Source organism: Prionailurus viverrinus, chromosome D3, assembly GCF_022837055.1.
Source record: "Prionailurus viverrinus isolate Anna chromosome D3, UM_Priviv_1.0, whole genome shotgun sequence".
Lineage (NCBI taxonomy): Eukaryota > Metazoa > Chordata > Mammalia > Carnivora > Felidae > Prionailurus > Prionailurus viverrinus.
The window spans coordinates 20,988,151-21,015,226 of record NC_062572.1 but is presented as its reverse complement, the minus strand read 5'-3'; the positions used below and the strand labels follow the sequence as shown (position 1 = coordinate 21,015,226).

At 44.8% G+C, this 27,076-nt stretch overlaps 1 protein-coding gene and 1 gene segment (V, D, J or C); both read left to right on the top strand.

Moving 5' to 3' along the window:
- LOC125148931 (immunoglobulin lambda variable 5-37-like) overlaps positions 1-27,076 on the top strand; it is a 1,027,427-nt gene that overhangs the window by 93,562 nt on the left and 906,789 nt on the right.
- LOC125148935 (immunoglobulin lambda-1 light chain-like) overlaps positions 10,415-27,076 on the top strand; it is an 899,300-nt gene continuing 882,638 nt past the window's right edge. Inside the window, exons 1-2 of the mRNA XM_047827440.1 lie at positions 10,415-10,510; positions 10,602-10,931. Of these exons, the coding sequence (XP_047683396.1) occupies positions 10,465-10,510; positions 10,602-10,931 (376 nt within the window). The 5' untranslated portion in view covers positions 10,415-10,464. The remainder of the gene's footprint in view (positions 10,511-10,601; positions 10,932-27,076) is intronic.

The window sequence follows — 27,076 nt, the reverse complement described above, 5'->3', positions numbered from 1 at the left end:
GAATCGGAAACAGGCTCCAGGCTCTGAGCCATCAGCCCAGAGCCTGACACGGGGCTCGAACTCCCAGACCGTGAGATCGTGACCTGGCTGAAGTCGGACGCTTAACCGACTGCGCCACCCAGGCGCCCCGAGATGATTAGTACCTTTACTAGCAAAATAGCAATAGAACATATTCCCGGGGTTTCTGGCATGAAATCTGTAACTCTTGCCTTTTCTTACACACAGTACCCATGGAGCCTCTAAAAAATCAAACAAAATGTATATTAATACTAATAAATGTTAACATCACTACTATATTTTCAGCTTGCAAAACATGGGTAGAGCAGAACATGAAATCCATCCAGATGACGGCACACACGATCATACTATGTTTTATGAAACTTTACATTGACATGTATATTTTCAAGACAGAGGGTGACCTGCACTTATCCCAGCCCCTGGGGTGTGCTTTTGCCTCCAAATAAGAAAGCCAACTAAATAGATAGACCTTATGGTGAGCCTCTCCTCCATGGTAAAGATTTCACCAAAAAGCAGTGTTTGTTTACCAAACCTGGAGTTTAGCAACTGCATTCTCTGAATGTACAGCATTTATTTTTGTATTTATTTTCTTTTTTTTTCTATTTATTTCTTTATTGGAGAATTTTTTAAAATTTTTTAAAATTTATTGTCAAGTTAGCTAGCATGCAGTGTATACAGTGTGCTTTTGGTTTTGGGGGTAGTTTCCCATGATTCGTCGCTTACATACAACCCCCAGTGGTCCCTAACACAGTAGCTCAGTGAGGCCCATTCATCCAAAGAAGATACAGAGCTGGGACTGGCCTCAGTGCTCCCTGATGGGGACTCAGCAGTTGAGTTCCCTCCGGTCTGACTGAGTCCCCTGAGCAGAGACTGTATATTGTTTGCTTTGGTTTGTCTTTCCAAAGAATACATTCCTTTATTAAAGGTACCCAATTACATTGTTTGGTTAAATTATCCTCATACACTTATAGAATGTCTTTTTTTTTTTTTACAGTTTCAGTAATGTCTGTCTTATGTATTTATTTTTAACATACTTTATTGTCAGAGACTTTATATTGTCACTGAATACCCTTCATCTCCCCAGGGTTGAAGCCAACCTCCATCCTCTTTAGTGTGTGAAGTGAGCTGAGCTCCAGCACCAGGGTTCATGGACAGGCTTAGCAGTCACTGGATGGGCCCCATTTACATGGATAGCCCTTTCTGTGGCAGAGAGTGGAGGAGAAAAGGAGGCCTGGGGAGCCCCAGCCCAGTGTGGAGACCAGGGTCTGTGTCATCATGGCCTGGACTCCAATCCTTCTAGTGCTCTCCTCTAAGTGCACAGGTAGGGACAGGTCTTGGGGATGCAGGGTAGCCCTCCAGCCTGCATCAGTCTCTCAGTCTCAGACAGTGGGAAACTTTACCCTTGTCCCAGGCAGTGCTGACCCACCCACTCTCTCTCTCTCTCGGCATCTGTGAGAACAATAACCAGGCTCACCTGCACCTTGGGCACTGGCTTCAGAGTTGGTAGCTATGGCATAAGCTGGTTTCATTAGAAACCAAGGAGCCTGGTAAGTCTTGTGTTATTACTCAGAATCAAGGAGTTCAGATCTGCATTTCCCAGCTGCTTATCTGGATCCAAAGATGCTTCAGCCAATGCAGGGATTCTGCTCACCTGTGGGCTGCAGCCTGAGGACGGGGCTGACTCTTACTGTGCTCTATGTCATGGCAGTGGGAGCAGCCACCATTACTCACAGTGTCTCAGATAACGAGGAAGTGAGACAAGAACTCTTGGTCCCCCAGACCTTGTTTCTGAATCTCTTTTCAGTGAGAAGCTCATGTAGAGACACATGTAGGAGGGATCATCTGCAGAAACATCTGTCCTTGAAAAGGCAAAAGAGGGACACTCGTGTTTGAATGTAAAGTGAGAGGAAATTGGGCATCCCAGGAAGACACTGACAGATGAGGTAACAGAGCCCAACCGCACGTCCCCACGAGGTCTGGAGAAGATGCACAGGAGTAAATACTGTGCCTGCACCTGAACGTGCTGCCCAGCCAACATTCATCCACACATTAGTTCCACCACCTTATTCCATAGACTGTGACCTTGTGTCAGTACGGATGCATCCACGGCTGATATAGTGACAATAACCCTGGTCAGAAACACAGTCTCCTCTCTCTGAACAAGGTAGACATGAACTTGGACCAGATTCTACAGACTCTCCATGACAACAGCCCCCACACCCTCCCACCTCTTCCCCCCTCTGCTCCTTTGTCCCTCAGGCTTCAGTCCCTCTGGCTCTTCAGGTCTGACTTCTGTCTCCAAGTTAGGATTTCAGAAAAAGCTGGGAATGATCTTGCTGCAGTTTCCCATTCCTGGGACCCATCTCTAGGGAGGAGAATGAGCAGATAATAGAGCTGCATGAAACCCCTCATATTCTCCTTCCTGCTGTCACTCAACAAGACTTCTGATCCAGGGAAGTGTTAACAGGTCTGCTCTCCAATGAATCCTCACTGACTAAATAATTCCTCCCCCAGGGAACTGGTATTTGAGATATCTGCCTTTAAATGCAAGGTCTATGACCCTGGAGAAGGGCAAATATCTCTCAGGATGTGGAGAAGGAATAAGAGGGATGTAAGGCCACCTGGTTTCATTTTAGGTCACACACCCAGACACACACACACACACATACACACACACACACACACACACACACACACACAACCTTCTCCTTTCTCTAAGGGTATAGTGTCCTGGATTCTGTAGTTTCCAGGTGTCTCTGTCCCTCCAGAAGTCAGGGTCAAACTCTGCTTACCCAGCCATCCTCAGTGTCAGATTCTCCATCACTAGAAAACAACAGGGACATTGAGGGTGACTGGGGCCCTGTCACCAGGGCAGCCAGGACATGTTCTGGACACCTGATCTCCTGGGACGAGGCTGTTGCTCAGGAATCCCAGGGCAAGTGTCTGTCCCCATCAACAGCTCAGTCCCCAACCATCTCTGGGCTCCAGTCAGTGCTTGAGGCTGATCAGTACATTGATTCTGGGAGCAGCAGCCTGAGTTCTGCTCCCATAGAGCTCAAGGCTCATCGGGATGTGAGTCACAGCCTCACCTAGTTCTCAGAGCTGGGCTGTTGCTCCCTCCGTCACCCCAGTGATACCTACAAACAGGCTGACCTCTGCTGAAATGTCTTCTTCCCAAACCCAGGGCCTCAGGGCCTGTGATGCCAAGGACAGAGGCCCCCTTGTCTCCGCCTCTCCACTATTCAGGTGTGGGACCTTCGACAGAAACTTCTGGGTCCAGGTGAACTTGGATAATAGGGACTCATTCCTCTAGTCATGGGCGGTTGCATGAATAAATGCTCTGCCCTGAACATGCTAGACACAAGGTAGAGGGGCTACAGCTGTGCCCACCCAAGAGACAAATCTGACCCCAACGGCTCATCCCTTGAAGCTCTGTGTTTGATAATCCCATCACTGAAATGGCTCTGAAGCTCATAGGAACAGGCCCCTCTTGGGGTTTTACTGGGCACCGCGTCAGTCTTTCCTACCTGCAGGGCCAAATCAATGATTAAAAAAAAAACAAACTCAAGAGAAAAACATCAAATGAGTTCACAAAATGTTTATGGAACTCTATTAAATGAGAACAGGGGTCATTCCTTCTCCTTTGTTTTTCCACCGAATTTTTAAACCATAATTTCCATCCATATTCTCCCTGCGAAAAGCACAGATCTGTGAACAATGTACTAGTGATTCACGAGGGCGTTATCTTTGAGTTTTAATCAATCCTATTGAGACGAATTTCATGTAAAAGAACACTCATCCATTTTTAGGTGCCAAGTTGGCTAAGTGGTGACAAATACATAAACTGTGTCACTGGATCACTGTCAGAGCATCTGCAGCTGTCACGTTCCCACCTGGATCTTCCCACATATTTTCCCCTTGTGCCCTAAAGGCCAATGCCACACACAACCTCTCCTGGCAGGGATCCTGCAGACTTGTGTCTGTGTGCTGGGAAAAGGAATCCTAGGAGGAACCATTGCCCATAGTGTGTGGAGAACTGTTATGTCAAACAGGTGGAAGTAGTGACAGATGACAAAGATGTTCAGTGTGTAACCCCTCTAGGGTTACACACGAGGGCTTCTGCTCATACAATGCAGAGAATTGCTACCAGTCTCCTCGGTGTTGTGGGAACCTCAGGGTAATGAGACGTCTGTAAAGGGGGGAACAATCACACCACAGGAAACACCTAACACAATGCACAATGGGGACATGTATCCGTGGGGACTAGTCACTGATCTGGACATGATCCTGATCTAAGAGGAGTTTGTATAAAGCCCCATGAACAGCCAGGGAGCCCTAGACACATTCAGCCTGAGGAGTCTGAGTAGAGGCTAGTCTCCCCTGAGATGATGGGAGGCCATATTAAGGGGACATTTGGTCTGGCCCTAATGCAGGGGACAGGAATCAGAGCAATGGGGAGGCATGAGCTATTTCTGTGTCCTCTCCTCACCATGCACACTATGATGGGTCTGGGTCTTGACACCAGGGGGCGCACCGGTCCTGTTTCTGAGGGGTAAAGGATGATCAGAGCTGTGACTGCAGAACTGGCACTGACTGTGCCCTCTGCTCAGGGCTCAAAACTGGGACCTCCCCAGACCCTGATTCTACACAGCCCCTGCCATCCCCACCCCTCCTGACATCATCGGTCAGAGGCCTTTGACCCAGGGCCAGTGAGGGGTCAGAGAGCTGGGAGTCTCATTTGCATGGAAGGGCCCTCCCTCTCTCAGAGGATGAAGAGGGGAAGGGAGAGATTAGGGGAGGCTCTGCTCAGCTGTGGGGCCACAGAAGGCAGGATCGGTGCTGACCTCCACCATGGCCTGGTCCTTTCTCCTCCTCACCCTCCTCGCTCACTGCACAGGTGACTGAATGTGGGGACAGGGGAAAGGGACACACTTTCCTGGGAGGACAGAATGGGCCCTGCTTCTTCCTCTTGTCTCTAGACCATATCATCACCCTCTCTGTGTCTCTCCCCCTTCCAGGGTCCTGGGCTCAGTCTGTGCTGACTCAGCCGCCCTCAGTGTCTGGGACCCTGGGCCAGAGGGTCACCATCTCCTGCACTGGAAGCAGCTCCAACATCGGGCGTGGTAATTATGTGAGCTGGTACCAACAACTCTCAGGAACAGCTCCCAAACTCCTCATCTATCGTAATAGCAATCGACCCTCGGGTGTCCCAGATCGATTTTCTGGCTCCAAGTCTGGCAGCACAGGCTCCTTGACCATCACTGGGCTGCAGGCTGAGGACGAGGCTGATTATTACTGCTCAGCGTGGGACAGCAGTCTCAGTGCTCACACAGTGCTCCAGACCTGTGGGGAAGTGACACAAAAACCTAGTTACTCATTTGTGAAGAGCGTGAATAACCCAGCAGCTGCGTGCTCAGCTTAGTCTGTAAGTTCTGCTTATTCTTTGGCTGATGCCCTGCGCCCCGGTCCATCCAGTTGCACCCCATAGGAGTGAGGCTCCTCCTCTCCCTTCTGTCCTCAAGGTCACTCAGATTAGTTCATTCATAGACAGATGGTCGCTATGGTACCAGAAAGTCCTTGTCCTCATGAACTATGACAATTTACTTCCATGCTAGTTTATATTCATTTGTTGTCTTCTGATCTTTCAATGAGTGAAACATCTTCTCCGTTCTGAGCCTCTCGATGGGGCCTCAGCACTGTCCCTGCTCTACTAGATGGGCATGTCAACTCTCTCGGCATCTGGTATCATTTTGCTTAGCTTTAACCAGATGACCAGTTTTGCTTATATGCTGATATTTGCGGGGAATACAGGAAACTTGCCGAACTGCAAATTGAAAAGGTGAAATAAAAACAATCTGCCCAGAGCAAATCCTGAATGTGAATGTCTGTAGAAGCTTTCTTCATAACCATCACATGTAAAAGCAATGAAAACTCTGCACACGGATGTTTATACCAGCTTTTTACATAATCTCCAAGACTTCACGTGACACAGATTTCCTCCAGTAGGCTGTACATTGTACACTGGGAACTTAGCCAGCTTTAAAACAAATGACCTCTGACGTCACAGTAACATACACCAATTGTAAATACATATTTCTCCAGAAAGGAGAACATTTAAAGTGCTGCATAACACAATTGTAATTGGATTACATTTTAGAAAAGGCACGACTCTGGAGTGTTTGAAGGTCAGTGATCACAGGAGGCGGAGGAAGGAGCAGGAGGGTGAATGTGTGAAGCACGGCATTGCATTTATGGTGGTGACACTCTCGTACGGGACACCGTGATGGCAGCCACACCGTACTGCTGTGTTGTCACAGATCACTATACTCTGCAGCACAATAACAGCACCTTAGGGCATGCATGTAAAGTCATCTAGGAAGTCTGGGGTCTCTAATAGGGTGCACAGTGTGACATCATCCAATCTACTGCTACAAGGGCATGAACCTGCTTCGCCGAAGGGGCGGGGCGAAAAGGTGCTGACCTGAGGGACTTTGAAAAGGAGGGGAGCCTGTATGTTCAGAGACAAAAGAAACCACATGTAAGGCCCATACTCCAGTTGATGGAGTTGTATCCCATGGGCTGAGTAGTCAATAATCGTGATGTGTCTGGGCTGTGCACTGGAATTGAACAATGAAGTCAATGGTTGCAGATGGTAGGAGGCAGTGTTCTCTCTTCAGGAATGGATGCTAATGTTTTATGGGGGTCTTAGTTTGTCCATAACCAAAGTGGTGGCCAGACCCACCCTTGTGGTTCTTATTATGCCTACGAGGTATTCTTCAGCTACAACCATCAGGAATCTTTGAAAAATACGGGTTTATTACTTACAAGACCTGGAAACTACACAGCACACTTGGGGCTACAGACTGAGGTCCTGGGCAGAGAAAGAGAAGAAGAAGTGGGGGTGGGAAGCAGTGACCAGAATGAAGTGCCCCTTCCCCTGGGAGCTGAGGGGGTTGAGAAATATCCTGTAGGTCTGCCTCCCTGTGGTTGGAGGTCCTGGAGATGTGCAGGTGGGGTGAGAGGTTCCGGTTCTTCAACCCCACTTCATAATGCCCACTGTCCCAGGCATTTCAGTCTGATCTTTGATGCTCCACCCTCACGGACTCTCATGACCTGTCCCGAACTCACCCTTGAGTCTACAGGTCTGCAAACATCACCACCAATCATATTTTCACTGTCACCAGCCCTCCCTGGGCATCAACCTGGGAAAGACAAACCTACACCCGGCTCACCAGAAGGTAGGACATCATTAATACATACATGCCACACGAATGATGAAGGGACTGGGTACCAGAGCCAGCCTGGACTTAGGGACTCATGGGGGATCCTCTCACCCATTCTGTACAGGGGTATGGTACCTTGGGTTCTGTCCCAGGCTCCTGTCCCTCTTACATATCCACACCTGGATGGAGACTGCTCACCACGCCTGGACACCAGCCTCAGGCATAGTCACTGCTTGCTGCCACCAAGGTCAGGGTCCACCATTTATGAGCTTGAAATTCACTATTTCTACTTGTTTCCCAGATCTTCAACTAGTTTCTTAATCGAGAACCATCTCCTTATCTAATGCTTGCCTGCAGTCAAAGGAAGCACCATCTGACGGGTCCATCAGAGCAGGAACCCCCAGTTCACACTATCCTCTTCCTGCTTCTCTCCCCGAGTTCCTTCTGCCTCACAATCCTGAGTGTCTCCTATGAGCACAGCCTCCTGTGTCTCTACCTCCTGTTCTCCTGTCTCAGTTGCTCTCCCTGGACCACATAGTTTCTTAGGTCTTGCCCTGCCATGTCCACCCTCTAACCCCTGGTCCACAAAGTCACCAGATGGCTTCTCCACTCTGTGAAGTCACATCCCATCATGGTTAGAGCATCTTCATGCCCTGTTTTGATTTTCCCTTCTGTGAGCTCATGTAGAGAACACAGTCATCCCTTTCTTTCTCCTGAGATGTAGGAAATGACAACACAGATACATGTAATGTGAGAGTAGTTGGAACCCATTGCTTTAATGTACAAGAACTCTGGAACACTGAACATGAAGGTAACGTGCTAAATCTCTCAAAGTTCATACATCAGTGAAAGCCATACTGATGATGGAGTGTTTGGATTTGTTTTATGTTCAGGAAGGGAGGAGGATGAGGGACAAAGAAAGGTGGAAGAGTCAGCAAAGTGAGACCTTGTGGTTGGACATGGATGCAGGCTATTCTTTACACTTTTGTTTATTGTTTTTCAACTTGAACAGGGCCATGATCTATATCTATATCTACATCTATATCTATATCTATATCTATATCTATAATCTATTTATCTATCTATCTATCTATCTATCTATCTATCATCTATCTTTCCATCTCTAGCTTTTTTCTTATGAGGGATGATGTATGCATATCCTGCTATAAAGTTCTACTCAGAGTTGCCAAAATATGTGTTTCATCCATGAAGTCAGGTTATCTCGCATCTCCTCCCAACAAGCTGAGGAAGAGGCAGCTTGGAGACCTTGGAGGAGATGGGAATTCAGGATTTTAAGTAATAGGAAAGAAGGGAAGTTGGAAGTAGAGATCAAGGGGTGTGGCTGTTCAGGGAGTGGAGAAGTGGGGGAGCCAGACCATAATGAACACCTTGGGTAGGAAAGACTTTGGGTTTTATGCCAACAGCACTGAAGGACCTGTCTGAGTTCGATGAGGAAGAGCCCTCTGACTGCCTTGAGACAAACTGTCTTAAGGATGTGGGTGTTTCTGGTCACAGAAATTTACTAAAAAGAGCTTTGAGTCGAGAAGTGTGGGAATCATTTGCACAGTGCAAGTTGAGGTGGATCCATGGTGCAATGAGAAAGTGAGGGTTTATGGAAGCAAATGCTCAGACATTGAACACATCTGAAAACCATTAAAGTCTCACCTTTAACCTCTATTAAACTAAGACAATGTGTAATAAAATACAGGTAGGGAATTTTCTTTTAATATAAGGAAATGTTATGACACCAAAACAAACTCCTGACAAGAGATACATGACACAGATATGCAGAACCTACAAATTTGGGGAATATAAAGTCAACTCCTAAGATTAAAAAGTATGGGACACTCTCCACTGGTAAATGTGAAGCTAACCAAAGCTATTGTATGTATGTATGTATGTATTTATCTACTGATCAATACATCAAATGTAATTATTAGCAACACATTCAATTCAATTTTTTGAGATGTTGGCTGAATTATCCTCTTTGGAATATGTCACTAGGTGAGTGTATTCCTACAAAATTCTCTTTCTATTCCTTTCCTGGGAACAACCTCTACAATTTCTTCCAAGCAGCTCAATTGTCCCCTCTTCTGTGACACCTGACCTGATGCACACCTGGGTCATTCAGCTTTGTCTAGAACATCCTGTAATTAATTATATATGCACATATTTGCACATCCCATGGACCAGGGCTTCTCCTGGAGGGAGAAGTTACAATAATTAAACACAAGGATCAGAATCATGGTACAGGTAAAGTACTGTTTAAGCCACTTACCTTCTAGGACACATTTACATTAGTACCTGTCTTTGCTGCTAAAAGAAATCTGAGGAAGATTTTCAGTTTTACAAAGGAAGAAGAACCAAAATAGCATCCAGCCTTTGTTTTGCAGGAAGCCTCTACAGAGACAGGGCACAATCAAGCAGCATCAGGGGTGCCATCTAGCTCCTCTCCTGAGAACTGCACACACAGCATCTCAGCACCAGGGTGCCAGAGCTTTGAACTGTGTACGTTATGTGCTCTTACTCTCCATACATTTTGTGCATCTGAGAACAAGATGTGTCCATAGGTATTAGAGAAGCCTAGGAAAGGTTGCTTTTTGAGTCTGGAAACATGCAACCAATTGTCCATATAAATTAATGTTAATGGCTTCTTTGCCTTCTGCCGTTTGTGGCTAAGGTTCTTAGGGGTGATGTACTTTCAGATAGCAGGGGGAACGTGTGCTAAGGATTGGACGATGGATGTGTGCAAAGACAGGGACCTGGTGAGCTGCAGAAACCAGCTGGGCTCTCGGGGCTTTGAGACACAGTGAGTGCTGTACCCTGTGACCAGGAGGGGTGCTGTGGGACTGTCTTGTGCTTCCTACAAAGCTGCTAGCGAGGACCATTCAGTCAAGGGCACCTGACCGGGGGACTGAGCCCTGTGCTCCTGGTGGGGACTCAGCAGTTGCGTCCTCTCTGGCCTGGCAGAGTCCCCTGAGGAGGGACCTGTGTGTTGTTTCAGCAGGTGCTTCCTCCCAGGGATCTCCCCAGGGATGAAGCCAACCTCCATCCTCCTCAGTGTGTGGTGTCTGGCCGGTTCCTGCATCAGGGCCGAGGGAGGGGCTGGGAAGTCACCAGATGTGCCTCATTTGCATGAACAGCCCTCCTCTGGTAGATAGTGGAGGAGAAAAGGAGGCCTCGGGCAGCCCTGCCAGCTGTGGGGACCAGGATCTGTATCACCATGGCCTGGACTCCTGTCCTCCTCATGCTCCTCTCCCATTGTGCAGGTGGGGAAAGGCCTCACAGAAACTGGGCAGCCCTCAAAATCACTCCTCCTGAAGTCGGAATCTTGAGAAATTTCTCCCTGTTTCTTTGCAGGTTCCCTGTCCCAGCCTGTGCTGACCCAGCCGCCCTCCCTGTCTGCATCTCCGGGAACAACAGCCAGACTCACCTGCACCCTGAGCAGCGGGTTCAGTGTTGGAGGCTACTACATAAATTGGTTCCAGCAGAAGCCAGGGAGCCCTCCCCGGTATCTCCTGTACTACTACTCAGACTCAGATAAGCACCAGGGCCCCGGGGTCCCCAGCCGCTTCTCCGGGTCCAAAGATGCCTCGGCCAATGCGGGGCTTCTGCTCATCTCTGGGCTGCAGCCTGAGGACGAAGCTGACTATTACTGTTCTACAGATCATGGCAGTGGGAGCAGCTACCTTTACTCACAGTGTCACAGATAACGAGGAAGTGAGACAAAAACCCCTGAACTCACAGACCTTGCCTCTGAGTCTCTTTTATTGAGAAGCTTCTGTGAAGGCTCCTGTAGGGGAGACACCTCTGTGGTGAGACCTGTCCTTAAGGAGGAAGGAGTGACACACAGATGATGCTCTTGTGTGAAGACACAAGATGATCACAGATGTCACAAGAGCACACGCAGGTGAGGGAATAGAGCCCAACTTCCCATGACCCAGAGTCTGTGGAAAATTTAAAAAGTATAAATATTCAATAATTGTAGGTATACGTAGAGGCTTTGGCCACCACCATCATGATTAAATTGACAACATTTCCATCACCTTTAGAGGAAACCCTGACCCAACAGCAGCGGGGCCATTGTCCCTCTGCACTCAGCCCTTTGGAGCCAATAATTCCTTCCTGTCTGTAGTGATTTCCCTACTGAGCACATTCCCCGGGTGCCGAATCACAGAACATGTACCATTGTAAGCGCTCCATTCACTGGCATCATTGTAGGAGCATCACCACCACCATCTGGAAATACACGGAAGGCTTCACTTACTTGCTTGTCACCCTTGTGCGAAGGCCATGCTAGCTTCTGTATGGCTCCAATTTTAATGCACAGGCTGTCAAAATGATCATTGTTTATTTTTCCATAGTGGCCTATAAGATAATTAGGAATTATTAAAAATTTCGATTTTTAAAAAAAAATTATTCTCCGATGTCTATTATTTTCTTGTCACTTTTTATTTTGCACATTTGTGCACACAAACGTTTTGCTCAATATTTTGGCCGGTTGTTCTATTGGGTTATGAAAAAGAATATTATGTGTTAATTAATTTTTCTAGTTTTTGTCTCATATGTTTTTGCTTTACTTGTGGTGGGGAGGTGGACTGTGTCTCCTTTCCCTTTTTTTCTACTCCCTGTGTCTGGAAGATGCTAAATGCCTCCTTCCCCCAATTTTACCTCCACTGAGATATTCACAGAGCTCCCCTCCCAACTTTCTCACCCCATCTGCTCACAGTTCTGCATCTGAGACGTCCTGTCTCCCTCCTGCTCGTCCTGGATGCCAGTTGTGTGGTCAGGGCTCAGGTCTCCACACAGGCTGTCCTGTGTCTTCACACTCAAGGGACTTTCTTCCTCTGGTGGTGGTTCATGCCTGCTGCTAGCTCTCCCCTTCCGTCTCCCACAGCCTTTTCTGGAACTGACTTCTCTTTCCACTGAAGCTCATGTCTTGTGGTGTGAGCATGGGAGTGAGGCTGCCAGGATTCAGTCATTAGTGCCGCATTTATTTATTCATTTATTTTCACTAACAGGTTGTGAGAAGTTGGTACATAACCTGTCTTATGTTAACAGGATGTAAGTCTTGCGTAGTTTCCTGTCATCTTAATTGTGTTGGTGTTTTTAAGAGCTTTAATGGGTATTTTGGTTTTTCTGGGTGGGTATCACTTCAGCTACCCAGAATTGTTTTTGAAAAACTCATTTATGTAAAAAAAATCATAATAAATCATGATTTCCTTTGAAAATAGATACTTTCTAAATTAATTACTATGGTTTTTTTTAGTTTTTTTTAACATTTATTCATTTTTGAAAGGCAGAGAGAGACAGAGCGCGAATGGGGGAGGGGCAGAGAGAGAGGGAGACACAGAGACAGAAGCAGGCTCCAGGCTCTGAGCTGCCAGCACAGAGCCCGACGCGGGGCTCGAACTCACGGACCATGAGATCATGACCCGAGCCGAAGTCGGCCACTCAACCGACTGAGCCACCCAGGCACCCTTACTGTGTTTTATTTTTTACTTGGATCTAACATTGCTATAAAAGGCAGAAGTGATGAAAGATAATTGCTATCACAATTTTTACTTAATATTTCTCCACCGTTTCTTATTAATACATTCAATAAATATAGCTAAAACCACAGGTAAACAATAGGGAGAAAGAGTCAGCTTTTGTACTTAAGAATGAAATATATCATGTAGAGGTGTCTGGGAACTACCGCGAGTTCCTTCCTTGGTGAGTCACAGGGAGAGGCTCCACCAGATGCTGTCACACAAAGTAAATTTGATCTGTGGCAAATAAGGAAATCAGGGGAGATAACTTCCAAAGCTGTGATTCCCTGAGTTGGGGTGAGTGGGTTCCTTTCTTTCATTCAAGGTTAGAATGAATGCTCAGTAAGGTGACTTTTGTCATCCCATGTAAGGGTGGGCATAAGGTTGTGCAGAGGTACTGCGAACATAAACTTGTGTTTGCACCCTGTGGTACGTTAGTGAAGCTTGTCCTCCTCCTAGGGCAGAGACTTAACATTATAAAGAGGCAGAGGTCCCTGGAGGACACTCCCTGGTCCATCTGCACTGGTGGAGCTGTTGCAGGAGATAAAACTGGTCTAGGCTCCCAGGCTCTTCCTGCTGTTTGCCTCTGAAATTCGCGAACATTCCTGTGAAAAAGAAGGGGTGTCAGTGGGGGTCCCGCTGGTGACTGTTTTAGCCTCACTAACCTGTGGGGCAAGGTTTCAATCCTGCAAAAACAATTCAAGCATGTGTTTTAGGTCAAAGTTTACTTTTGTTCCTGCACTGGGACTTTTCCCTCTGGGTCATTGTCTCTGAAGCACTCAGGCTATTTCCTGGCCTGGTGGAGACTAGTAGTTCCCATCCCCTTTGTTCTCCTAAAACCCTGAACTCCTGACCTTGTTGCATTTCTTTTTTCTTTTCCTCCCTGGAAAGGGCTCAGTTTGTGTGCTGGGCAAGTAGAACCTGCAGGGCACAGACCACAGAAAATAGCTGGGGGCCTCAAATGAGTGCTCTTGGGGCAGGAAAGCTGTCTCCTCTTTATATTCTTTCTTCCCTGGGGACCCCTACTTTCTGCTTACAGATGCCTCAGGGTATTTAGTTTAAAAATATTGCACTCATGGGGCGCCTGGGTGGCGCAGTCGGTTAAGCGTCCGACTTCAGCCAGGTCACGATCTTGCGGTCCATGAGTTCGAGCCCCGCGTCGGGCTCTGGGCTGATGGCTCAGAGCCTGGAGCCTGTTTCCGATTCTGTGTCTCCCTCTCTCTCTGCCCCTCCCCCGTTCATGCTCTGTCTCTCTCTGTCCCCAAAATAAATAAACGTTGAAAAAAAAAATTTAAAAAAAAATAAATAAAAATAAAAATATTGCACTCACTAAAGTCATGAGAAATATGTAAAATGAAGTTTCTATTATTTCAACAATAATTTAAATAACAATGATACTTTTAATATGCTAAACATAATGAAAATTGTTCTTAAATACTACCAACAAAGTAAAAATGCTAATACTATCAGACAGAGAACTGGTTCCTAAACTCAGATTCTGCTAGTGCCACTGGAAAGTCAATACTTGAGAGACAAGGGATGGTTGGAAAGGAATGTGTGCTTTACTCAGGAAGCCAGCAACCTGGGAAGATGGCGAACAAATGTCTCAGACACCTTCTTCCCCATCCAGGAGAAGCCCTATAGTTTTATAGGGGAAGGTGCAGGAAATGGTGTGGGCTCCGTGTAGGAGAAACAAGTGTGCAATCGGCTAATCCTATACGGACATGACCCTGAACAGACTTGCTGGCATCATTTGCAGCTGTTTCAAATGTGGTCAGGTCTTCTCCTCTGGAAAAGTTCGTTCTTTCATTACTCAAAGCCAGTGGTATGCAAATTTCAAGGAAATTAGGTTAATTCTGCTAAAGACCAAGGGACTTAGGTCAGCGAACAAGGAGTGTATAAATTTGAAGCAAGTTCATCCCTAAGACCGGTGGGAGTGCTGTTACACTAAGAGATTGTATCCTGAGATTGTATGCAATCTGCATATTAAAGGACAATGTAAAATTCCCTGAAGAATGTGAAAGCATATTTGAAAAAAATTGTGAACATCTTATTTGTGTCATCAACAAGAAAACAAAAGATAAGCATTGTTAACAGTTAGTAGGTGATCCCATGCAACTTATCTTCTAGCTTCTATTTTCCAGTTGGGAGTCGGGATGGAAGATCCTTTCTAACTTCAAGGGAACTGAAGAACGTCTGACCATACATTGCAGACAGGGAAAAACGTAAGACTGGATTATAGAGAGAGACGTGAGAGATGAATTATCACACAGTGTCTGAAGTAGGGACGCCCTAGAGTAAGTCTCCTAAATTCACAGCGGGAGCAGTCAGCATGGCCACGTGCACCTGCAGCCACAGTCAGCTGGGGGATTCAACTGGGGAAGAAGGAGCATGGTGGATTCCACGGAGGCGGGTGATTAGTGAGGTGAGTGGGACTAACCCTAGAGGGGTGTATGGAATGGACTGTGACGATGATAATGCTGACCCGTGATTTTATGTCTGTAAGTGAGGAGGAACAGGGAGTATAAATAAGGAAGTGAAGGAACCAGCAGGGTAAGGGGGAGAGAAAATGCCATTTCTTCCATGTCATGATTATCCCCTCACCCTGACTCCTGCCTTGTCACCTTGATTTCAAAGTAGAAGTAGAAATAAATCAGTTGTGATAACAGCCTAAGTATTAAAATGTCAGATGATAGCAGGCTCCCTCACGTTCTCAGGTAGGTTTGATTTTCTTCCACTTCCTCATTATTGAATGTGGTTTCCCCGGTTCTTCTAATTCCACACGTCCTCCACCAGTGAGTCCACTCCCCTCCTGATATCCCCACCCACCCCATTTGTTGATTCGCTACAAGCATTCATGGATGGCCCCCACCTTCTATTGCCAAATATTGACCTGAACCATTTTTATCTACACGTAATTCCTTATATACTCCAAGTTTTTGAAAAAGAGGAAATTGAATCAATTCTATAGAAGTTATGAAACCAAATGACTGCATTCACATCATCATCCAATAGAGACTCCATGTGTCATCAGTACTTCTCCATCCCTCATCCCCAGAGGCCTTGCTGGTTACCTCTCCTGGATGATCTCACTAATGATTATATTTTGATTCATTCCCTCCTCCTGATTTCCCCATGTAACATTTCCTCCAAAACTCTCATGGTCTCTGTTCTCCCTCAAGCCTGCATGCTCTCCAACCAACTTCCTTCCTTCCTTCTTCATGGTCAGATACCACAGACTTGTATATTCCTCCCACAGGCTCTGCTGTCTTGTGACCTTGGGCATCATCACCCACTATATCTTCCTTCACCCAGGACACTCCTCCATCTAGATTCTTTCCAAACCACACCCAGACCCCCACTTCTAGGAACCTCATCCACAGAAACTTCTGCGTGTTGGAAATAAACACATAGAGGATTGTCACTTAGCAAAGTTGTAAAAGAAAAAAAAGACTCACCATGTATTTCTATCCATTGAAGTCCATCGTGACACTGAGAATCTATTCAAATGAGTGAGGTAGGTGTATTGTGGACTTTGAAAGATGCCCTCATTGTATACTTGGTAAATGTAGAAGAAGACAGAAAATATATATACACATATACATGTATATATGTATATATGTGTATGCATACATATATATGTGTGTGTATATATATATATATATATATACATATATACATAATATCACTTAAGCACACTTGTGTAGAGATGGCATGCATTTGATAAAATATATATTTATTTAAGAATGAGGGGAAAGTCTGAAAAGATACCCATATGAAACTGTTTATTTGAGATAGCTGTAAAGGTAGCTGAATGGAATTAGCAAGAAAAAAACTTTAAAATCTGCATATACACCAATATAGTGTTTGGATGTGCTGTTTTGTGTCATATTATGTTTGTTTTGTATGTACCATTCTGAGTACTTAGGTCAAAAATATGTTTTGTTTTGTTTTGTTTTGTTTTGTTTTGTTTTGTTTTGTTTTGTTACAGAGTGCTCAGTAACTGCAACCTGAGGCCCAGGTTGGTTTAAATGACTTTACCACTGGAGTTCAAAATCTGCATATTGGGAGTCACTGACTCATTAATATCATAAATCATATAAGATTTGAAGACATCAATTTAAACATGAAAAGATTTTATGCAAAGAGAAGTACACTTTTGTAGAGAATTCAAAAACGAGTCCAAATAGAAGTTTTCAGAAAAAAAGATTGCAAGAACATTGAGGACAATAGTCTGGGAACGTATAAGTAGCAGCATGAATTTAAAATGTTGGAGAAAAGCAGAAACATAGAAAGTTAATGGTTTTTCTCTTAGTCGTTTTACTTTTAGCTTTGTTGTAGAATAGTGTATACATAAATACTGCCTATTGAATACATACATATTTTTTAATGTTTCTTTTTTATGTTTATATTTATGTTGAGAGGGACAGAGAGAGAGAGAGAGAGAGAGAGAGAGAGAGAGAGAGAAGGAATACCAAGCAAGCACAAAGCTAGACATCGGCCCTGATCCCACGAACCATGAGATCATGACCTGAACGAAAACCAAGAGTCTTTGCTCAATTGACTGTCACCCACGTGCCCCTTTACATCTTTTCTTTTAAGTTTATTTATTTTGAGAGAGAGAGAGAGAGAGAGAGAGAGAGAGAGAGAATACCAAGCAGTCTTTCCACTGACAGTTCAGGGCCCGATATAGGGCTTGAACTCAAGAACTGCAAGATCATGATCTGAACTGAGGTTGGTCGCTTAACCAACTGAGCCACCCAGGCGCCCCTGAATATATACATCTTGATGAGTTTGGACATATGGGTCACCTGTGATACTATCAACACAATCTACATACTACACTTATCCATCCCCTCAAAATATATATATATGTCTTTTTGTTGTTGTTGCAAGAACACATGACCTGATCTATTTCCTTAACACATTCTAAAGTACAGAATGCCATATTGTTAACTAGAGATCCTATGTTGTATCACACATCTCTGGAGCCTATTTATCCTGCATAACTGAAACTTTCTACTCACTGAGCAACAGTTTTCCATTTCTGCTCTCTCAGTCCCAGGCAATCACTGTTCTATGCTTTTAATAAGAGTTTCCCTACTTAGAATATTCATATGAGTGGAACTACATAGGATTTGCCCATCAGTTACTGGCAGGCAGGCAGACAGAGAGAGAGAGAGACAGACAGACAGACAGACAGACAGAGAGACTTGGGTTCCTACTCTCTTTCTATGGCCACCAACTTCCAGCCTGGTAAGTACATTCCAGAGGGTAGAGACCAGAGAGAATGGTCTCACTGGTCAAAATCCAAGCTATTAAAATGTAGAATGATAAGAAAGAAAATGCTCATCATTTTTTTTTCTGGCTAAGCCTCTTGTAGCCACACTAATATCTAGGAGAGATAGACCATGGGGCTGGGGACTCTGTGGGGCTTCATGGTTACTTCATTGCATGGAAGTCTTCTTGAGGTTGGTGAATGACCTAGTATCAGTCTAACGTGTTCCCTGAACAACTTAGCCCATGAACTGAGTTTTTGGAAGTGAACATTTTAACAGCTTTTAAGTGCTTGACCTGTGCCACTAATTTTGCACTTTGGCTTCCAAGATGTCCCTTAGCAACAGTCTGTAACCCACATCAGATTTTATCCAAACTGACCCCAGTCTGAGGAGAACCGTGGACTCACCAATCTGTGGGACTGACTCCAGCAGAAATCTTCTAGGGCCTATGTTTGCTGTCTGTCCCATAGTAATTTCTTTTTAGGGCATAGGACACTAAAGACACAAAGGAAAACAAAGATCATCTCTGGGAAGAAATGGATCAATAACTAAAATTTGCTTTGTTGTATTTTTACTAAGATTTGCTGAACCCAAGGAACTAACGCCACAATATTTTCTTCCGCTAATTGAAATGTAGAGAGAAAAATGTCCTCCTACTACTCTTGCTCCATTGGACTCCGCAGACACAGATTGTGTGGGGCTCACATGGTAAGAAATCACCTTTGCTGACTGTATGTCACATGTCCCAGGATGTCAGCTGCTGCATCAGATTTCATCAAGTTCACATGTCCTGCCCTCTCTGACATCCGTCATGGAGGAAGAAGTTCCTAGGGACTAAAAATCAAATCAACATGGGAAAGATTAATAGGGCATTAATCAAATTTAGTTTCATACTGATGGGGAATCCACATACACCTGAAATTTCAAAGACAGTCATACAACAGAAAGCTTCTCGGACATCCTGAGGAAAGGACAGGGATAGGGGTCTGGGGACACAATTGGAAATGAGACCGTCAGCAGGAAGGTGTGAAGAGAAGTATGGAAAAGAAAGATTGCACTGTTATGCAGATATGTTTCTTAGGTACAGAGAAATCTCTGTTAACAGCTCTGTTCTTGATTCAAGCAGGCGGTAGAGGGAGGAATAAAGAGCTTTTACTTTGGATTGATTGAATTGTGAACACTTTTAACTGAAAATAAGTTTCATGCCAAAGATGCCCATCTTGGGACAGCCTGCCCTTGGCCCCACATCGTCAACTTGACTGTGGTGATGGCTTCATGTGTCTATACTCCTCTTAAAATGTATCAAGTTGAAAAGTTTAAGTATGTATAGTTGATTCTAAGTCACTTGTAGTTCAATAAAACCGTTGTAAACAGTTTCAAATCTCTTCAAAATGAAAATGTCTTTCTTACTATCTGTCCGTGAACACCCTCACAGTCCAGACATCTCCATGCAGTGGTCACCCCATAGCATTTGTCTTCCTGTCATCAGTGTCTGTGGCTAATGTATCTGTACCTTCTGTTACTGCTGCTAAGAACCCTGCTCTCCTTCCAGGAATTTGTTTCTTTCTTTGCCCTGCAGCAGGACATGCAGCCTGCATCAGACCAAGTCACCAGAGGCCCCTCATGTGTCTGTGCTGAAGAAGAGGCTCAAGCATTTGCCCCCAGGCTTACCCCTTCCCACCTCCCTGTGTTCCCACTCACCCTGCACAGGGTTGTATTCCCACATATCTTCCTCCTGGAATTCTAAGAGTTCCCATAATGGAAAAGGGTGTTTATTAATATCAGTTACCTGGGGACAGATCCGGTGCGGTTGCCCGTGGGTATCTGAGAACAGACAGTGATCATGTTGTCAGTCCAGTGTCCTCAACACATTACATCCACTGAGAGAGTGATATTTGGCCAGTGGGCAGCACGGGACACCGTCGGTCTTTCCCTCATGTCTGCACTGGTGGTGACTTCTGTGTAATTCTCCCAAATCACCCAAACACCCATGGCTGTGTTATCTGTGCCTGTGTCTGGTGACGGGGACTCAACGGCTGTCCCTCCTCTAGGCTGGGCAGAGTCTTCTGCTCACAGGTTTGTGGAAGGTCCCAGCAGCTGCTTCCTCCTTAGTCACTCTCAGGGGACACACTGTGAGACTCACCCATCAGTCCCCTATGTCTAAAACCTGAGTCCATACCTGAGCTGGTTCTCAGAGTGAAGCAGAGTTCACCAGCAAGGGAAACAAACTTGGAGGAACAGCTCCTCCTCCCAGAGACCAATGAAAGGCATCAAAGATGCCTGGGTCAGCCCAGCTCCAGCCTCGGAGTCTTTGCAAGGCTGTGTCCATCATGGTGTGGACTCTTCTCCTTCTTGTGCTCCCCTCTTGCTGCATATGTAAGAACTAAACTCAGACATCTGGGGCATCTCCGAGGCTAGGTCAACCGCTTTGGATCACACCCACAAGCAGCTTTACCTCCATCCCTACCCCATTACCATGAAGGTCTGTGTTTGCAGATTCCCACCACAGCCTGTGCTGACTCAGCCACCCTCTTCTGGGTGTCCCTGGAAGAATCTGCCGGACTCATCTGGCCCTGAGAAGCGACACCATTGTTGGCAAAAAATTTAAAAATTAAAAAAAAAAAACATACTGGCACAAGCAGAAGCCAGAGATCCCTCCCTAGTTTCTCCTGAGATTCCACTCAGGATCCTATATACATCAGGGATCCTGGGTCCCCTGTCATTTTCTGAATCCAAAGATGCTTTGATCAATTAAGTTATTCCAATATGTCTGGACTCTAGAATGAGGACAAAGTAAAAACAAGGTGACTATTATGGTCATATATGCCAAGATAGTGCTAATGCTTACGCAGTGCTTTAGATCCATAGGAAAGTGAGACAGAATCTCCCTCCATTCTCGGGGCCTGGTGACATCACCCCTTAGGTGGTTCAGGAGTGATTTCTGTTGTTATCAGATTTTCAACAGACTCTTTGTTGTCCTGAAATGAGATGATTTAACAGTGTCATACCCCTTCCTTCAGTTAATTTTTTAGATTCATAACCTATTCTTACCTTGTTCATGTTTTCAAAGGCAAACTACATTGCTGAAAGGTAAAAATTACTCTGTGGAGATGTTACAGGACAAAAGTTATTGATTCCAACTCTGGATCTAGGGGTGGATCATAGATAGTTTTTGGTCTGATTGCTTCAAATCTGGGCTTCGGGTTACAAAAACAGCATATGGAAACAAATGGTGGTCTACATAGAGGCAGTAAACTATCAACATATAAAAATAAAATCTGGGGCACCTGGGTGGCTCACTTGGTTAAGCATGAGACTTCAGCTCAGGTCGTGATCTCAAGGTCCCTGAGCTGGAGCCTCGCCTCTCACTGTGCCCTCTCTCTCTCTCAAAGAAAAAAATTAGTAAGTAAAATCAATGCCATTTATAATGACATACTTATGAAATTCTTAAGGATATATTTTAGAAAAAATGGAAATCTTGTATATGGAAAATTACAAAACATTTCAGAGAAATTAGAGAAAAGTTGAATAAATGAATGGATATTCCTTGCTTGTGGATTAATATGATGAATTTGGCTAAGGTAAGGATTCTTCCCAAAATTTTCTGTCAGTAGTTGGTGTCAATAGCTCCCAGGCAGAAAACAAACAAAAAAGGGAGTATCTTTCACAAATAGAGACACAAAAATTCCAAAGAAAATACTAGAAACAGTATTCAATCACATATATATCTACATATACATATATATATATATATATATATATATATATATCTCCTATATTAACAGGCTAAAGGAGAGAAACCCTGATCTTACCAACCATTACAGAAAAACATTTTGCACAATTCATTATAATGGACAAGAATAAATGAATAAATGAATGCAAATGATAAAAGTTCTCAGAGAATGAAAAATAGGGGAGTACAGTTTCATGATAAAGAAAGCTGTAACACACCTGCAGCTAACACACATGGACGTGAAGCACTAAAAGCTTTCCCCAGGGTAGGGACCAAGGCCATCATGTCCAATCTCAACACTGCTGCTCGACATAGGACTGGATGTGCCTGAAAGAACCATAAGACAAGAAAAATAGTGAGAGACATGCAGATAATTGTCCCATTATCAGGTGAGAGAATTACCTAAGGAAAAATGCCTAGGAAGCTACAAATATGATCATAAATATATACATTTAAAGAGTAACAAAGAATTTTGGGAATGTTGAAGAATACAAGAGCCACATAGAAAGATCATTTAGATGTGCATACACTAACAATAAGAACGTGACAAGTAATTTAAAAGAACACTTAAAACCACTCAATGATGATGTATTTGGGTGCATATTTAAAAAAATATGTACAGGCCATTGGTGCTGAAATCTGGACAATCCTGGGAAGTGTACTCAAAGTAGATCTAAAACAGTGGAGAGATATGTTGTGTTCAAGGATTAGAAGATGAAACCTACTAAAGATGAAAATTCTTCCCAAATTCTATAAAAGTGTAAGTCAATTCCTATCACAACAATACAGATTGCTATGGATGGAGGGTAGATACATTGGCCAATGTAACAGAACAGAAAACCCAGAAACAAACTCATAAAAGTATGGATAAGTATTTTTGACAAAATTGCAGAAGACTTCCAGAGGAGAAAGGATGGCATTTTGGATAAATGGCCACAGAACAATTGGATATCCATAGAAGGGAATTAATCTTACCTAAAACTCTCTCTTTATAAAACAAAATCACTAGGGACCCCTGGGTGGCTCAGTCGGTTAAACTTCCAATTCTTCTTTCAGTTCAGGTCATGTCCTTATGGTTTGTGGGATGGAGCCCCACCTCAGACCCCGCACTGACAGCACAGAGCCTGCTTGGGATTCCCTCTGTCCCTCTCTCTCTCTCCCCCTCCCCCTCTGGAGCGCGCTCTCTCTCTCTCAAAGTAAATAAAGAAACTTGAAAATAAAAAAGAAAAAAGAAAAAAAAATAAAATTCAATAAATGGATTATAGACCTAACCGTAAAATATAAAGTTATAAACATTAAAAAATGGAGAAAATCTTCAGGATCCTAAGGTTTAGACAAGACCCCATCAGCAAAAATCATAATAAAAAACTGATCAGTTGGCTTTCACCAAAGATAAATTCATTGTTTTTCCTTCACTTTGTAAATTAGTAAGTCAATAAAATTAGCTACAAAATGGATTAAAATAAAACTCAATTTATTGGACAGTAGTCGGAATTCATTGATATAATGCACAGAAGTTGTAAAACATTCACAAGATGGGCATATTCTAAATTGTATACCAATACAGTGGTATGATGTCTACAGTATTTTCTGTCAGACACCAACAATTTACCACTTAATTGTGGTAAATGTTTGCATCTCACATTAGAAGGATTCATTCTGAGAGTGAAAATCACTGCAGTAACCATAGACGTGCTATGAGATCACATTATCCATGATTCAGATCACTGATGTGTGAATAGACAGAGACCTGGTGAGCTTAGGAAACCAGCTGGGCTCTCGGGGCTGTGGGACACAGTGAGGTGTGTGCTCTTCAGCCAGCAGGGGGCATTGTGGAACTGCCCTGTGATCTCTACACAGAGGCTCAGTGATGATCTTGAACTCAAAGGAGGCCCGGGCCTGGGGACTGAGCCCTGTGCCCCTGATAGGGACTCAGCTGCTGTGTCCTCTCAGGCCTGACAGAATCCCCTGAGCAGGGACATGTGGGTTGTCTCAGCAGGTGCTTCCTCCTAGTGTTCTCCCCAGGGGTGAAGCCAACCCTCATCCTCCCCAGTGTGTGATGTGAGCTGAGCTCCAGCACCAGGGCTCAGCGAGGGGCTGGGCAGTCACTGGATGGACCACATTTGCATGGACAGCCCTCCTGTTGCAGAGGGTGGAGGAGAAACGGAGGCCAGGGGCAGCTCACCCCACTGTGGGGACCAGAGGCTGTGTCACCATGGCCTGGACTCCTCTCCTCTTCATGCTCCTGTCTCACTGCACAGGTAGGGACTGGCCTCAGGGACACAAGGTAGCCCCAAATGACTCTTCCCATGCTCAGCATTTTAAGAAATTTTTTTCCCACTTTTTCCAGTTTTAGTCCCATCACTTATGAGTGTTTCTGTTTACAGGTTCCCGGTCCCTCCCTATGCTGACCCAGCCACTCTCCCTCAATGCATCTCCTAGAACAGCCAGAATCAAATGCACCTGAGCAGTGACATCAGTGTTGGTGGTTATAGCATATACTGGTACCAGCAGAAGCCAGGAAGCCCTCCCCGGTGTCTGCTGAAGGTTCTACTCAGACACAGATAAACACCAGGGCTCCAGGATCGCCAGCCGCTTCTCTGGATCTGATGATGCCTCGGCCAGCACAGGGCTTCTGCTCACCTCTGGGCTGCAGCCTGAGAACGAGGCTGACTATTACTGTGCAAACTGGCACAGTGGTGCTGTTCACAGTGACACAGACACATGGGAAAATGGGACAAATACCTCAGCCTGCTCAGACCCCTGGTCTCTGACTCTCTTTCTGTTTAAAATAACTGGAGGGGCGCCTGGGTGGCTCAGCCGATTTAGTGTCTGACTCTTGATCTCAGCTCACATCATGACTCCTGGTTAATGAGATTGAGTCCCAAGTCAAGCTCTGCACTGACAGCATTTAGCCTGTTTGGGATTCTCTCTCTCCCTCTCTCTGCCCCTCCCCCACTCATGCTCCTGCTCTCTCCCTCCAGATAAATAAATAAACTTAAAAAAATAACTGGAAGGCACACTGACTGTACTTGGAAATAGCTTCTAGATCACAATGTCCTTCTTCCCACTTTCCTATTCAACCTCTTTGTAGTCTCAGGAAAACAACAACAACAACAAAATACAAGCAACAACAACAAAAAAACCATGATGATGCAAAGACTTTGGTGATCCAAGTGTAAAAATCAGAACCTGTTGAGCTGGCTTTTTTTCTCTTTACAAAGGCAAGTCAACTTTCCTTAGTTTTCTCGGTCAGAGTCTGCGGACCGTTGGACAGTCCTCCACAGAATGGATTCTGTTCCTCCAGGAGTCAGAGCAGAGACCCTCCCTTCCCTCTAGGCTCCTGTGCTCAGGGCTGGCTGAGTAGCTCTGTGTGCCAAGCACAAAGTACTAAGATTGGTGCTGAGTAAGGACTAAGAAGAGGAGGAATCCCAGGCACAGGGCTGGCCTGGCACCGAGGATAGCTACCTGCCCTTCAGTTGTGATATCAGGCGATGGTGCTTAGCCCTGGGAGGAGCTTTGGGTGTCAGGTTAGCAAACCTCCCAGTGGGGCTTGTGAGGGTAAGGAGGAGGCTCAACCACTGCTACAAAATTCTGAGCCTGTTCTCGGGAAGGTGGGTGAAGTGGATCCCACAGATGTGAGTTTCCCCCAGCTGCCCCCATCACGCCCTGGGGCACCTTGTGGCTGGTTTCCTGAGCTCACAGACCCTGATTGTGAGCTCCTTTCCTGCTGCATCGGTTCTCATCGGTGATCCATGCAGTAGAAAGGCTGTGGGGCATCGTGAGAAAGATCTCCCCCATCTGTGCACAAAGGAAGATGTTACCCTAAGAGAAATAAGTCCTACAAAAAAGGCAAATGCTGCATGATCTCATTTATATGTAGAATCTACAGGAGAAAATAGTTTTAAAAATTACTGTAAAATTTTACTGATGATGATGAGTTAGAATAGGGTAACATATAAGCGTGGGGAGGATATTTGCATGAAGACAGCTTCTTAAATATATTTTATTTTCAACTCATAATGTATAATTATGAAAATAAACAACAAAATTTACTATTTTAATCACACTTTAAAGTACAGTTCAGAGGCACTAAGCATCTGCACAGTGAGTGTTTTGTAACCATCATGACTTTCCGTTTCCAGAACTTTTTCATTATTCCCAGCACTCAGCAGGGGAATGGGTAACCTGGATATGACAGAGGAGCCAGGGCTCCAGAAGTCCATGCCAATGCAAGAAGCAGCAGAGAGAAGAAGGCACCTCCCTTGGGGGCTCTTGGCAGGTGTGCCTGGCTCATGGGAAAGCATTCTTTGGGCTGTGCTTCTTACCCCAGATTAACCATGTGGATGCATGCTGCCCTCCATGCACGGGGATCAATGTGTCCCATTACAGGGGGTCCAGCACTTCCAGCTTTTTCTCCCAAAGTGTGTCAAGACACTTCAGTGAGAACCTGAGAATTTGGGTCATCTTCTGTATGAGTCATGCATATTCTTATCTGAATCCCCACCAAACTCCATGTCAGCTGTCTTCCAGAGACGTCACAAAGGCCCTGTTTTCAGCTCCCTTGCTCCCTGGTGATCAAGGGGAAATTGCATTACTTTCTGGTCTTTTTATTCTGTGGCATCTCTCTATGTGTACCTTTCTAGGTCACTACCATACTGTTTTCATTATTATAGCTTTGTTGTATAATTTAAAGGAAGAAGTATGTTGCCTCCACCTTAGTTCTTCTTTCTCAAGATTGCTTTGGCAGTTTGAGGTCTTTTCTGGCTCTATAAAATTCAGGGTTTTGGGGTTGGTTTTTTTTTTTTTTTTTGCTATTTCTGTGAAAAATGTCATAGGAATTTTCATAGGAATTGCCTTGAATCTATAGATTGTTTTGGGTAGCATGGACATATTAAAGTTATTTTTGTTGTGGAAAACACTGGATTTAGGAATTACCTGGAGGTTGTGTGTGAGGCATAAGCATGTGTCTAAGATGACACCTGTGTCTGTGGTTAAGAATTTAGATGGATGATGACGGCCCAAAGGAAAGAAGAGATACATGTTTAGCCATAGAGTAAAAAAGGAGATATTTGTATTTTTTTCTTGTTTTCTTTGCTGATGTATTTTTTAATTCAAAATTGTTTGCCGAGCACCAACTAAGTATTATCAGCAAGCTCCAGATAGTGCTGCAAGGAGCAAAAAAAATTGTGAAGGTGATGGACACATGTTGGGTTTTTATCTGACTCACTATGAAAGACAGTGATCAGATGTGTTATGTGAAGTTCAAAGGGAAGCATTAATCATTTGTAG